Source organism: Fundulus heteroclitus, chromosome 11 (assembly GCF_011125445.2).
Source record: "Fundulus heteroclitus isolate FHET01 chromosome 11, MU-UCD_Fhet_4.1, whole genome shotgun sequence".
NCBI classification, from domain to species: domain Eukaryota; kingdom Metazoa; phylum Chordata; class Actinopteri; order Cyprinodontiformes; family Fundulidae; genus Fundulus; species Fundulus heteroclitus.
The window spans coordinates 32,848,235-32,863,102 of record NC_046371.1 but is presented as its reverse complement, the minus strand read 5'-3'; the positions used below and the strand labels follow the sequence as shown (position 1 = coordinate 32,863,102).

The 14,868-nt window shown below is 40.9% G+C and overlaps 1 protein-coding gene across 2 annotated transcripts; it reads right to left on the bottom strand.

Moving 5' to 3' along the window:
• Positions 1-10,300: 10,300 nt before the first annotated feature.
• supt4h1 (SPT4 homolog, DSIF elongation factor subunit) lies at positions 10,301-14,039 on the bottom strand. 2 transcript variants are annotated; one of them, XR_004931969.1, is made up of 6 exons: positions 13,845-14,039; positions 13,606-13,712; positions 13,463-13,518; positions 11,843-11,924; positions 10,700-10,753; positions 10,473-10,516 (listed from the first exon to the last, which is right to left on the bottom strand). XR_004931969.1 is itself a non-coding variant. In XM_012851123.3 (5 exons), the coding sequence occupies exons 1-5, from the start codon at positions 13,911-13,913 to the stop codon at positions 10,449-10,451; spliced, it is 354 nt and encodes a 117-aa protein (XP_012706577.1). In that variant the 5' UTR covers positions 13,914-14,035; the 3' UTR covers positions 10,301-10,448. The 2 variants fall into 2 exon arrangements, 1 of the variants encoding a protein (XP_012706577.1); XM_012851123.3 differs by lacking the exon at positions 11,843-11,924 and having other exon boundaries at positions 10,301-10,516; positions 13,845-14,035.
• Positions 14,040-14,868: the final 829 nt, after the last annotated feature.

Here is a 14,868-nt window from a genome sequence, read left to right as displayed (position 1 = left end):
AGATTAAAATGCAATTCTGAAGTTATCATTATTTTGAATTTGTGTTTCAAAATAAAGAAAAGGAAAATCTCTGACTAGCAGAATGCTTTAAAGGCTAGCTAAAGCTAACTGGTAGCATCAGCTAAAGCTAGAAGTATAAAACAGTTTTCTGTCTCTTTCTTAGACCCCTTGGGTTAAGAAAAACAATGTATTATCATTTTCTGTTTCCCCCACAAAAAAATTATACTTACTAAACCTTAAGTTAAGAAGAAAAGAAAAACAATCTGAAGAAGTCCTGATAAACGCTACCCAGCAGTTTTCACAACCACCTCCCTGTAGTCAAACCTCTGTAGATTGTAAAATAAATATGTTTTAGTACCAGAGGGACAATGAAAATAGTTTTAAATACAGATAATCTAAAATGAGCAATCATGGCTCAGTCTTTTAAAGCCACGTGAACCTTTTATAGATTTGGTCTCATATCAGCCACATTCGTTAATGCATTTCATTGGGATTTTAGTGGTAGACCAAAGCTAAGTGGTGTGTAATTGTGAAGGTGAAGCAAAAGAAGACATGGTTTTCAAATTGTGTTACAAATAAGTATCTGAACATGTTTTTATCCAACCCCCTTTACTCTGAGATCCCTATATAAAATCCACCAAGGCTCTCAGAAACCTAATCAGTAAACAGAGCCAGCCTTTTTGGCCTTTTATCCCATAACAGCTTTTGTATTCATCCCCTGTAATCTGACACTGCTGAATAAAATCCAGTATCCAGTACAGCAAATTTACCTTCAGATGTTACCCGGTAAGTAAACAGAGTCGTCCTGCATGTAATGTATTCTCAGTTTTAATCCAACTGTTCTGTAAAGGCCTCAGAGTTTTGTTAGAGAACATTGAGAAACATGAAGACCAAGGAACACTGCAGCCAGGTCAGGGAGAAAGCTGTGAAGAAGTCCTCCCCCTAAAACACCACATCCTGCAGTTGGAATCACAGTGAATGGGGGTTCTGCCAAGTATTGACTACAATTTTGACAAGCCCACAAATTTATGCCACACTTTTCAGATTTTGAAAGCCACATGTTGTTTTCTCTCCATTTTACAGTTGTGCTCTACTTTGTGTTGGTCTTCCACCTAAAATGACCATGAAGCACGTGACATTTGTGACAATTGGAGAGTTTCAAGGGGTTATGGTAACTCTGAACTGCACGGCATTAGCTTTTGACTCTTCAGCTTCTTGACCTATCACTGTCTCAAACATCCAATGAAGGGAAAATACATTGGTCTTTGTGTGGAACATGTCTTGCTATTCAGGAAGTTATCCCAGCTCCTTAGGTGACCAGTGGATCAATTCTTTCCCAACCCAACGCTGCCTCTCCTGATAGACCTTATCTGGACTGTCAGCCACTTCCACTCCCTGCTCCCAACCCCCATGAAGCCACAGTTTGGTGTCGACACCACCAAACCAAACTGGTCCCTCCTGGATCCAAAAGCTTCATAAACTAATTTGAGCTGTTCATAAAAGGGCTCAAGGAAATAAGTAGGGGATGCTGTATGTATAACATGCTCGCCACATTTATTGGTATCTCTTGAAATAAATGCTACTTTTATTGCAGTCGTTTAAGCTTAAGCTATTCAGTAGGAGAAAGGTTCCTGGTGAGGAAATAATTCTTTTCAACAACACATTCAAATTCCCCCCAACAATCCCTTTAGAGTAAATGTAACTAAAGGATTATTTTCTTTATTTAGTCTTTCATTTTCAAAGAGATCAGAGCTTATAAGAACTCTAGTTAATAATCCATGACTTTTTGTTTCCCTTTGGGTATATCGGGTGACAGAGAGGCCACCAGGCGGTCACTAAGCTACTTCAAGACCAATATTTTTGCCACCTTACATATAAAGGAAGGTTTGTTTCTCATCCAAAGGCTTTGGGAACCGGGTTAGAGCACATTGCATCGGAAACTCTTTGAAATGGTACATTTAAAAAAAAAAAAATCTGGCACACTCTGTCAGAAAACTGAAAGTGTGCCGTCATTGAGTCTTTCAGGAAAATGTTGATCCTAAACAGACAGTACAGCCCAACCAACACAAAAATATTTCACCAGACAGTCAACATCCTTCTATTGGTTTCTCAGTTCCGAGACCTAAACCTTTTAGAAAAAGGTTAGATTGGATTTAGAACATTTTAAAATTATTTACAAAACTTGACGTTGCTCTACAGTTATGAAAGCTATAGTGAAAAGTATTTGCCCTGCCACAGACTCAAAATTATATCTTCCAGATCATAAAACAAATTTTGATAGGAGACAGTGATAACCTAAATTAATACCAAACAGTTTTTAAAGAACAATTTCGATAGAGAACAAAGTCTAATCCATAGTTATCACTGCCTTTATTAGATCATGAATTCTTTGTGATTACCATATTTTTTGGAAAGCTGAGTTCAGTTTCACTTATACCCACACCTAGGTCTGGTAACCTGTCTGAAAACATGAGAAGGGCCAACGGATCTTAAAAATAACACACCATGCCTTGATCTACATAAATTTAAGAACAGGTGAGAAACAAACTAAGGAGAGACCAACAGTGAGACCAACATACGTTAATGGAGAAAAGGCAGTCTCAGGTCAGCCACACTTTCCCAGAAGTGGTTGACCTACCAAAGTTACTCCAAGATTTGCTTTGACAACCCCTATTGAAAATCACAAAAGACCCAGAAACATGTCTAAAGCACTGCAGGCCTCACTGAGCTTAGTTAGAGCTAGTGTTCATGATTCAACATGAAAAAAAAAGGTATCCACAATGGAGTTTCAATGTCAAACCCATTGCTGACCAAAAGGAAAACCCATCTCATGTTTTGATAGTGCCAAAAACCTTTCCACAAATGTAGACTGTTTTGGAAGTAGTCTATCCCGTCACGTCTGAGGTAAAACTGGCATTATACCATTAATCAAACATGGTGGTAGTGTGATGGTCTGGGGCTGTCTTTCTACATTAAGACCTGGAAGACCATAGAACAAGTAACTCTGTTCACTAACAAGGTTAATCCTGGAAGGATATGTCCAGCAATCAGTTTAGCATCTGAAGCTCAAGCACAGCAGGGTTATGCAGCAAGTCAATCCACCAAAGCACGGCAGCAAGTCAACCTCCAGATGGCTAAAGAAAAAAATATATATTTTGGAGTAGCCTATCAAAGTCTGGACTTAAATCTGATCTAGATGCTGTGCTATCATCTTAACAAAAAAAAAAAAAAGTTTATGCAAAGAACAGCAGGCCAAACGTTCTCCACAGTGATTTAAAATACTAACCACCAGACAGCACAAACACTGGATAGTAGTTGCTGCAGCCAAGGGGCATTTACTTTTCCACATGGCACCAGGTTGCTTTGAATAGATTTTTTTTCCCCTCCATAAATGAAATCCTCAGTTTTTTGTATTTCTTCTAGGTCTCTTTGTTGGATTTTTAAAATGTCTTTAATAGTGTAAAAAAAAACAAAAAACAAAAAAAAAAAACTTAAGTGTGACATAAAAGTAAGAACGGAAGAAATTTTGCAGCCCTGTATGTTACTATGAATAAAACAGATTGGACAGAAAGTCCAAATTAAATTCCCTAGTATCGCTGAAAACCCTAAGTAACTGGGTCAAACCAGTGAGGCTGCCTTTCCTTGTAAAAGGAATTGAAAGCCTTCAGTACGCTGAGCTGCTCTCGTTTCTATAGCTGCTTTCTAGTCTGCCAAAAGGAGGAAGTGTTGTCAGCCTTATGAAACACTGGCTCTTACACACATTAGTTCAGGCATGTGTATATTGATAATGTTCATTCCACATTTAACATGTGCTCCTACTTCCCTTTCTCTCTGTCATTTCCGACAAAGCGCAGGTTAAACCTGATCAGAGCTTCGTGTCTCTTGTTGCTGTTTTCTCAGATAAATGTTGCATCCCTGTAAATCCTGAACTCAACACCTCATTTACTGATCTGATACTTTCCATGTGGCCCAAAGACTTGATGTATCCAAATAAGGGCAAAAAGCGCAGACGAGAGGCTTCTCTGGTGTTTCTAGTGTGTGTGTGTGTGTGTGTGTGTGTGTGTGTGTGTGTGTGTGTGTGTGTGTGTGTGTGTGTGTAAAAGTGAAGGGTGTACTTCAACAAAACTACATGTGTGGGAGATGCAAATGGGTGGAGCTGAAAGCCTTCCTGGCAACGCCTGTGGTCGTCTAAGCTGAGTTCTCGGTTTTGTTTTTAGCTCACGGCTCTCGTGAAATGACTTCACCCACGTGTTGTTTAAAGGCGACAGCTTCCACTCATGCTGGAATGGGAAAAAATATGCCGAAAAACAGTACTTTTAGCACAGGTTGGCAAACACTGGGGTTAGACGGGAACAATTTAATGATTGTGAACCCATCTACAAATGCAAGCACTGAGCTCAAATACCCACACGGAGGTGCGCAAACCAGAGGCTTGTGGTTTTCTCATTTGACGATTGACTGTGCTCAGCCATTGAAGACTCAGCTCAACCAGTCTCTGCTCTGTTCACTGGGGAAAGTAATGTTTATTACAGCCTGGATTGAAGTAACTGATCTTTTGCGCCATAAAACAAAAGCGTGAAAGAAACGGTGGGGAAAAGTTCTGGTGAAAAATGCTAATTCGGTTGCAAATGAGTTTTTCCCCCTTCTGCTGCCACATTTGGGTCAGAGGTCGATATCTACACTGCACCTGCTGGGCCTGAGCTCGTTGTATGTCAGGACAGACGCTAGCATACTGTATTGCCTGAGCCTTTTACTAGTGTCCTCTCATTTTCTACAGCCTCTGTTCTCTGCTTTTTATTGCCTGATTTTGTTGCAGGTCTTCCTGTTCCTTTCCTCGTTCAGTCACCCACCCCCGTGCTGTTTCTTCATTTTCTCCTTCGGTCCTACATGTCATTTTTAATCCCTTCAGCTGCTTATGTGAAAACAAGAGGAACACAACAGAAAGATAAATTCACATTTGTACTCTGGAGATGCATCCTCAGGTATGCATCTCCAGATGCATCATGACCCGATTTCATAATATCCTATGTTAAAATATTTAAACTAACTTTAGATACACCTTTGTCCTCTCACAAAACATGCATTTCAAAAAAATTTTTTTTTTTTTTACATTTCTATTTAGGCGCTATTTGAGGGAATAAATCAAGAGTGATCTCACTTGTGTCAGAGCTAGCCGTAGCTTTGACACAAATTTGGTTGTGTCGCCTAGCTAACTTCTACTAGCTTAGGCCCGTCAAAAATGGAGATTATTCCATCTTTATTTTCTGCCATCCTGCCCAAAGACTGTTAATATGAGCCAGTTAGCGTAATGCCTCGCAATAGTGTGATAGTTTATTTTTTTGTCCTTTTGTGACACAATAAAAAATAAGTCTATAACGTGCCGGGTCTGTATGCATTTAGGTTCTCCGAAGTTGATACAGAACCATCTCTCTCTACGGGTGCAGCAGGAATTATATATATCTTATATCAGCTTTCCATATATAGAGACATTGTCTGCCTATTTTAATAAGAAAAACTACAATCCTCAGTTACATTGGCTGGAGGACACATGTGAGCATCACTTTCCAAACCCTGAGTCTCCCTTGGACGTGGGTTTGAGCTTTCACCAAAGCCATTTTAACTTCTGAATATGCTTTGATCTTAACCTCCCCATTGCACCTCTGGCTTAGTTGATGTCCTGATGGAAGGTGGACTTCTGCCTCAGTCTGGAGTCTTTTGTAGCCTCTAAAAGATTTTCTAATGACGGGTGGTGTGCTGTGTTGGTTTTCCGTCACAGAAAGTGTTTTTGTAAGAGAACAGTTTTTCTCATCTATGCAAAAGCACCCTTTTCACGCGTTTGCCGTTTCCCCCACAAAGGGCACAATCGCATGGCTGTCTGTCAGCCACGTCTCTCTTCTTGCCGCTTTTCCATAATGGCTAACTTTGTGGAAAGTGCGCCTAAGTTGCTCTGTGAACAGATGCTGCCAACAGCTGTGGATGTCTTGATGCTGCTCCAGACATGCTGTTATGGTTTATGCTCTCCTTCCCTGGACAGCCATGTTTGATTAGTTTGCCGCTGGGTAATACCCATCTCCATTTTTGTCTGATCAGATGAACAGTGTTCTGTGAAATGTTGAAGCTTGGAAAACTATTTAATTGCCTAAGCCTGCTTTAAACTTCAATTCAATTCAATTTTATTTATATAGCGCCAGTTCATGAAACATGCCATCTCAAGGCACTTTACAAAGTCAAAATCAATCAGATTATACAGATTGGTAAAAAAATCTCCTATATAAGGGAACCAGTTGATTGCATCAAAGTCTTGATAAGCAGCATTACTCCTGAAGAAGCGTAGAGCCACAGGGAGAGCCGTCTGCATTACATGTCCATGGCTTTGCAGCAATCCCTCATACTGAGCAAACATGAAGTGACATGCTTCTTGCTTGATGCAACTTGATGAAGTTGTCTTCACAACTTCACAACATGAAATGGCAATAAAATAGACTAAGGCTTGTGGTTGTAATGACAAATGTGAAATCTACGGAAGCCAAAATTATCTTTGGGGATCCACGGGCGGGGGTGTTTGGTCCTTTTTTATTCTTTAGCAAATACATTGATGAAATCCAACATTTAATCAGTTCAACAGCTTTTTTAATCTCTGCCAGCTTTTACAAAGTAGGAAGAAGATATCAATTGGTGGATAAAACAAGAGTTTTACAGCTGAACAGAGACAGGACCAAAATACTTGTAAAAAGTGTTTAAAAGAAATCTTAATTTAACTTTAAACAAAGTTTGAAAAGTTAAAATTACACATTAGCAATCCTGGAAAAACAATCGTAAGCGTTCCAGCTGTTTACAACTCTGCAAAAGCTGATATTGTAAAATAAAAAATGTGTATTATGGAGCTCCTATTAAGCTTGAGCATAAACCAAATTAATTCTCTCCTGTAGCATGGCTATTTGATCACGCAGGTTTGGGTGTGTGTGTGTGTGTGTGTGTGTGTGTGTGTGTGTGTGTGTGTGTGTGTGTGTGTGTGTGTGTGTGTATGTGTGTGAGTGTGTGTGTGGTTGTGACAGTGTGGTATATCTGACATTTGATAAGTTGGTCTTTATCTTATTGAGTAATGCTCAGAATCTTTTATTCAGCTGTTTCTTTTTGTCGTATCTGTCTTCATTGAATCGGCACTTTAGTAATACTTCACATAACTGCACTGTGAAAAAAAACAACCCTTTGACCTCCTGAGGATTTGTTACACGTAACTGTATTGAATGGCATGTAAAAATTCTGCTGCATCCATATACATGTATTCTGCCAATGCTGCTTTTTTTATATTAACATTCTGTAACTCACTGCCTACTTCTGCAACCATGACAGAAAATAAAAGAGAAAGAAAGGCTTGTTTCCTTATTCAAGGCTACTTCATGGTTTGCACGTTATTCTACGTCTTCCTGCCATATTTACCATCTATAAGCCATTGTGCTCTTTCAGTAAAGTAAACTGAGACATTTCTGGATAAAAGGAACTGGGACGGCTTTCCTGGCTATCACATGGTCAAACATGAGCCTTTCGTAACAAAAAAGAGAGACCCCTTTATTTAGTGGGGCTTGACATTGTGTCTCCATGTTTTCACCTCAAGGATGTTGTCAGTTGTGACATGGCTGTATCATACAGTGCTCTCTCTTCGCATGCCTATGAAACAACAGTCACAGATCCAACAAAGGACGTGGTGCAGAAGTTTTAGAACGGCTACCATAAGCAACACGCATAGCTCTGCCTGCCCACTTGGACAGATTCTCAGTGTGTGTGACTTTGATGCTTCAATAAAATGTGAAATCAGACAAGCTGCAGGCCTGCAGGAAGTAAACGGGCTTTCTTCCTGTGTCACGCAGCAGATGACAATAACAGTCAATGAACTTGAGATGTTATTCTGTCCAGGCTCTTATATGTGAAACTATGGCAACAGCAGCAACTTAAACTGAGTGATCCCTTCTATTTTTTTTATTTTATTTTTTTATTTGACAGGGACAGTACAATTAAACATTGCAACCAAACAGGTGGCCGATGTCCAAGTACATAAGGCTTGTAGCCATGGGCTAATTTGCAGCCTTCGTCCCTGGTTAGGCTTTTAAAAGGTGTAAGCATTAAGGGGGAGGGAGGTTAGTAACAACACACAAATGCATTCTAGGTAAACTGGAGGCTTTTTTCGGTGATGGCTGAAGGACAGGACTCTTCAGACAGACAGTCAGTGTATGTTCTGTGAACAAGATTGAGAAAGTCAGTAGAAGGCCCCACCTTGTGGCTCAGATGACTAAGAACAGGGATTACGTCCAGACCAATCCGCAATGATTACAGGGTTGATTCCGTTAAATACAATAACATTATTATTAGTATAATACTAATAATATAGTATTATTACTAATACTAATAAGTTATTTCGGAACATTATGGCTTTTAGCCAATTTTTCAATGTTTTTCAATCCCTTCACTTCTCTTTTATTTTCTTTGTTTTTTGAATTATGTCACAGTATATGCCACGGAGCTGCTAAACAAGGTCAAGGACTTTCATGGACTTTCCGACTTGCCAATTTTAAATCTGCAATTTCTTTTTTTTTTCACTGTCGTTTTGCAGTCCAAGCAAAAGGATGCCAATGCTGTAAGTAGATGTCAAGATGTTCAGTTGTTGAGTGTATTAACCCACATAATTCATTTCACTGTCCCCCAGCATACTGCAAAAATGGCCACACGATGTGGAGTGGAACGCTCTGCGACCTGGTTGGGGTGAAGTGCCTCCTTTAGAGTTAAAGAGACCGCATCAAAACGACCTGATCCCAGACATACTTCACAATGGGGGGGGGGCAAAAGAGAGGCTGTGGGGCAACAATAACAAAGAATTTAGACCAAAGCATTGTAGTTCCGCTTTACATAGACCAAAGCTGAATGATTTAAATGTGAAAAGGATGGCAATAAAAGAGTTTGTGGGGGATTTGCAAGGTGTGTACTTTAAGACACAGAGATGTATCCAAGACAGGCATGTGGACAGGTTGACCCCTAATGTTGCCCATTTGTCCAGGATGAGAAAAGCACTGTTTCTGCTGGAACCCTGATTCCTGTCTGCACCAGCCTGATTCACTGTGTGCACAAGCTTCCACCTTGCCACTACTTCCATACTTGAGTCTTACCTTCTCTGCTTAGCCCTTATTCATTTCTGTTCTCTCAATGTTTTGCCAGGTATTCATTTATTTAATTAGATCATTTGTGTCACTGTAATTAATTAGATGTGTATTGACTGTATTCATAAAAATAAATATGTAAATTTAATATATCCTATTGTTTTTCTATATTTTTGGTAATAGGTGCCCTTTTGTTTGTTTATTTTTTGTTGTTGCTTGAGGACCTTTCCCTAAGAATGTTTTAGCACATGCCTGATCAGGGCATAGGCTGTAGGAGCTGTCCTCCTGACAAACCGGACATCTTAAGCTAAAAGGGAAAATGGACTGAATAGTTGCTCTCTTCATATTAAAGTGAAATTTGCCTTTCATTTGGAAAAGAAATACACTTGAAATGTGTTGATGTGAATCTCTACAAGGTTCTTACTGAATTAAATCACTGAATAACTTTTTGATCTTATTTAATGAGTCTGACAATTATCAGCTAAGCTTTAACACCGCAATCTAATGTAACATGACTAATTATCAGACTTTAAAATAGCTCAAACGTTCTGTACGCTGTCTTCCAGCAATGTGGCTCCTAATCGGCAGAGCTTGCTGCTTTACATTTAGTAGAGGAATAAAATCACAATTATTTGTAACAGTATGACTTCAACAGGAGTGAAAATCCTCTGTTCCTGATGGTGAATCTAGGTAATAACAGCTCAGGAAATGAAACATGAGGCCATGCCTGCTGAGCTTATTTCCACGTGAAAGGAAAACTGAGATTACCAAAATCTAAAGTGACTAAACATCCTTTCAGTTACCATAGTTTCCACAGACCAAGGCTGCATCACTTTCATCCATAATTCAATGTTGCATCTGCTATTCTTTCCAATGACTGCGCTGTCCTGTGTGTCGAGTTTTTCCCCAGTACTCAGCGACAAACTGCTGTATCATCGTGCAGTCTGCCTGGCTCTGCTCCGCACACAGAAAGGAGCTTTTTTTTAGAGACAGTTACTGGCAAACAGCACCGTCACTGGTTTTCACGTCGGCTCTTCGCTAACCAAGTCTGAGAGTGCACAGAGAAGAGAGGTGGTCGTCTGTTTTGTATGTTCTCATCCCTGATCTCACTGAAACTTTCAATTCCAGAATACTCAATGATCGGATAGTCATTGCAGTTATAAAAAAAAACAGACCTTTATTTCAGTCTTTAATTGCAACAAAAAGAACCAAAATCCAACAGCTCCATAAGACTAAAGATGTGATGTTGCAGCTCCAACGAGGCAAACGTGAACCCAAGACGATGGAAAACAATCCCAGTTACGTTTTTACTGCCGTGTCTCTGGATTTGTAGATCACTCCTCTGCTCTTCAGCTCTCTCACCACACCTTAGGAGAAGGAGGAGCAATCGTTAGCAACATGGAAGCCCAGTAGGCATATCCATCAAACACTAAAACCCCCATTTCCTTTCTGATTTTATTTTTAATGAATGGCCCATCAGGCAATAATCACAAAGTGACAAAGAAATCCCAGACAAAAATTTCTATTCTGACTGTTACTAGTTTTGTTACCTGGAGGTAGTCTGCCTGTCACTGACACGGCATATACACCTGGCTTGAAGTTACCTGTGAAATAAACAACAAAAAGAATGGTCATCTCAACTTGCTTTATGCATAGCAACAAAAAAAAAAAAAAAAAAACATTTTCAAAGATTTTAGGCCATAAAAGGAACATAAAACGGGACATAGAGCAGCCAGATCTCTAAAGAACAGAAAGCCTTAAGATCTACTGGCTCCTCATCATAACCGGGTTGTTTTCTCTATGTTCTGCATTTTTTTTTTTTTTTTGCAAATCTGTCGCTTTAGTTTTTGTGACAGTTTCTTTGTAGACAGACTGTTGTACAGAGAGTTTAGATATAATTTAATCCCCTGCAAAGCGCTATACTAGCTTACACGGTTCAAGTTATGTCAACAGCCCATTTACAGCGTATTAGTTTGTCCTGTCATACCATTTTGTTGTGTCGGCAAAGGTTACCCCAAATAAACATGCACACAACTGACATACAATGCCTTGTATCAGGTACGCATGGCTTCACATTTGACAAGCCTGTAAGCAGTTGACCAACTGATGAGGAGACAAGTTTTGCTCCGATGAAACCTCTTCACATCTAAAAGTGTCCAGCATCCACCAAGATAATCTTCTCCAGATGAGTTCGCTACAGACTGCGTTGCCATCGGAGCGCTTGTTGAACAGCGGTACCAGATCAATAACGTTCCCCTCAGCCGTGGACAAGGGCTGGGATTAGTTTGCACACAATCTAAGCAAAGAGTGAAGCCTGACAGAGCATCACGTCACAAGATAACATACTGAAGCCATTCAAATGTCACAAGTAAAATTTGCCGACAAACTCCCGCTGGAGTTTAAACAAGGAACAATCTATGAATTAATAGAGAAAAGAACTGGAATTGATTTATTTCACAGTTTAAATGGATATATAGGATGCTGGGTCAATTAAAATTTACTTCTTTTTTTATTCGGATCTTCATCCTCTGGACATTGTTGAGATACACTATTTTAGTGACAAGAACAGACTTTGTTCACCAAGCTTGAAGGTACAAACAAGGAACTAGACTTTGGATTCCAACACTCGCATCATGTAAAAACACGCAGACAACAGCAAGCAGAACAGCAACTAGAACAGAAAAAAACCTTACTCAGGGTAAGGGTACAGGGTAGTATGTGCAGGAGCATATTTTTCCCCACAGCAGAGCAGCTGCTGGTCTATGGGGTTCACACCTAGGAGAAAATAATAAGAATGTATGTGGCTGGAAAAACATTGGCTTCCTGGGGCCCGTTCTTCATATGTTGCTAACTCAGCTGGATTTGATTGTTGACGATTTGGCATGATCTTGGATCGTTTGGTTCTTTGAAAGACATCCTGGACTTGCTGTCATAGCAACATGTGAGCAAGCTTAAACCTGCTTGAGAGCAGACTTATTTCATGTAAACAGGATTATATCGCAGCTTTATAAGCGGAGCAGATAGGGAAGTCTGTCGTATCCATGTCGTCCATTTTTAAGACAGCAATCTGTTGCGGAAGGTGCAAGAATAATTTCAGAGCTTTTCGAATTAATCGTGCATTGCGCAATAGACCGGATCCGTTAGCGCAGCGCGACAGTGTAATTGTAGAGATTTTTCTTGGTGGCTGTTATAAACACACAAACACATCATTTAACAACGGCTTTTAAAGAGGAAAAACTTGTGTCCCTCCCTGGGCTGCCACCTTATCGTGGTGGAGGGGTTTGAGTGTCCCAATGATCCTAGGAGCTATGCTGTCAGGGGCTTTAAGCTCCTGGTAGGGTCACCCAAGGCAGACAGGTCCTAGGTGAGGGACCAGACAAAGAGCAGCCCAAAACCCCCTTATGATGAGTAAGATTAATGGATCTCGTGTTCCCTCGCCCGGACGCGGGTCACCGGGGCCCCACTCTGGAGCCAGGCCTGGAGGTGGGGCACGTTGGCGAGCGTCTGGTGACCGGCTTTAACGACCAATGTGGGATTTGTGGTCGCAACCTTTCACACGATATCAACTAAGGCGCATTAATGTTCCCAAAATTTCAGCTTGCAGCAGCCATATTTTCTTAACCTGACTTCCTGCAGCTGTATGTCGCTCCGCCTAGCTATGTGAGTGAAGCTAGGCGGAGCAACATACAGCTGGCGGAAGTCAGGTTAATATTTTCCATCCTTGGTATTGTTAGGATATCAACGAGGTCAAGTGGAACAAGCTGTTTATCCCGGAGCTGCATGGCACAATTAGATGGCACTGACCCAAAAGATTGGCACATATCTATCAGATACCACCCCGGAGGTGACACAGTTTCTCTGCTGATGTCACAGTTTGGATGTGTACAGCCCTTGCATGGGTGTGTACCTAGATCCCTATATAATGTTTGTGTGATGAGCAATCGGGGCTTCTTGCCGATCAGGAGCCCACCAGCGCTGGTGTGACTGTAACTGTTTCTCTGTCTTTACGTAGATAAAATATAACTAAAAGTATACTTGTCTTATGCGTCCTACATTCAAGGTAATAAGTAGGTGGGGGTCGCCTGACTGGGTAAAAAGAGCTGGGTCCACCGAGGGTGTTTCACCGTAGACGGAGTACGGTGAAAACAATAACAGTATCTTTTTAAAAAAAGACTCTTTTATGCACAACTTTAAAACAACAACTCTGCTAACACATGTAACAGTGGTCACCTGGTTTAGAGGAGAACACATATTTAAATGGAAAGTGAATAACCGTTCAACCACTCACAAAAAGCAGAACCACTTGTGTTTACCTATTCTCTGCCATTTCGCCACCCAGCTGTCTTCTGGACTCATCATGGCTATGACACTGGGGGGACACGGCAGGGAAATCAGCATTACAACGCGTCAGTTCACCACGAAGTGCTGCAAGGAGTGGAGCTTAATTGTTGTTTACCCGTCAAACGATGAACTTGTGCATTCATAAACCATCTCTCTGTTCCCCTTCATCTGCAGGTACGACTCGCAGTTGTCGCAGCCGTCATATTCAAATTGATCGATGGTCTGAAGACAAGAGAAGATGGGTCAGACAGAATGAAACTAACCAGAGAGAGAGAGAAAGAAGTCAACACCAACAAACGCGACACTGGAGCTAACAGCTAGCATAGCCGCTAGCTCCGTGGTCCCCTAATTTACCTTCACCAGAGAACACAGCAGACAGGCCCTCAGGTGGCGCAGATCCTTCGGCACCGTTTCTAACGCCATTGTGTCAAGCTATAGCTAAAATAAACCCTGTTCGTGTTTTGTTTCCGTTTAATGTTTGGGCTTCTATCGGCATCTGATGACGTAGTAGGCGGTGACTGTAGGACCCCAATAATGGCGTCCTGGTTGCGCGCCTGATTGAAAACCAAACTCTACCAACGCGAGCTTGGCCGTTTCTCACATAGACATAATTCACGAGAACGCGAGTCCGTACTCGCGTTCTCGTCAAGTCTGTTCTCGGTACACAGGAACACAGGAAGATCGGACTTGACGAGAACGCGAGCACGCAGCACGTATATGATGTGTATGCTGTCACTTGTCACTGTACAGAGCTGAGAGACGTTCTACGTTTACTTTGCCGCATATTGCCATTCATCACGGCTCTGAGATGTGACGTTTCAAAACATAATTTCAAGCATCCCGGCATAACATATTTCTCAGTTGATGATCATAATTGTATTTGTAATAAGTAACTGTAATCATAATGTATTTTTTTAAGAATAAATAAAAATGAGTTGTCATACAGATATTTCAGAATTGATAATGGCAATGCGATGGCAATGAGTAAAAAAAAAAAGTAGAAATGAATAAGAAATGTCCTTATAAAGCCCTGAGGATAAGTGCAACTTATGAGCACACAGCCTGTAGAACTAGCTTTAGCAGATGAAGTAATCAAATTTTGCTTGATTCTATGCCTGTCTCACGTCATATCTGCACTTTAAACTTGGTTTGGCCTCCTTTTGCATGAATTCCTGAATCATTAATGTGGCGTGCCTGTGAATCTGCTGAGGTGTTCAGGAAGCCCAGGTTGCTTTGATAACGGCCTTAAGGTCATCCTTTTGGGGGGAGTGGTGTTAGAGCAGTGCACTTGCGATCTGAGAAGGAAACAAGTACCTGGTTCGAACCCCGCAGACTGCCACTATGGGTTCCAGGAAGGAACCCATATTATTATTATTGC

Excerpts from the sequence above, each read along its gene's own strand:
- supt4h1 (XM_012851123.3), bottom strand. The coding sequence starts at position 13,913 with ATGGCGTTAGAAACGGTGCCGAAGGATCTGCGCCACCTGAGGGCCTGT. Across the intron at positions 13,713-13,844 it reads TGCTGTGTTCTCTGGTGAAG|ACCATCGATCAATTTGAATA; the intron begins GTAAATTAGGGG and ends TCTTGTCTTCAG. Across the intron at positions 10,754-13,462 it reads GGCGAAATGGCAGAGAATAG|GTAACTTCAAGCCAGGTGTA; the intron begins GTAAACACAAGT and ends TTTATTTCACAG.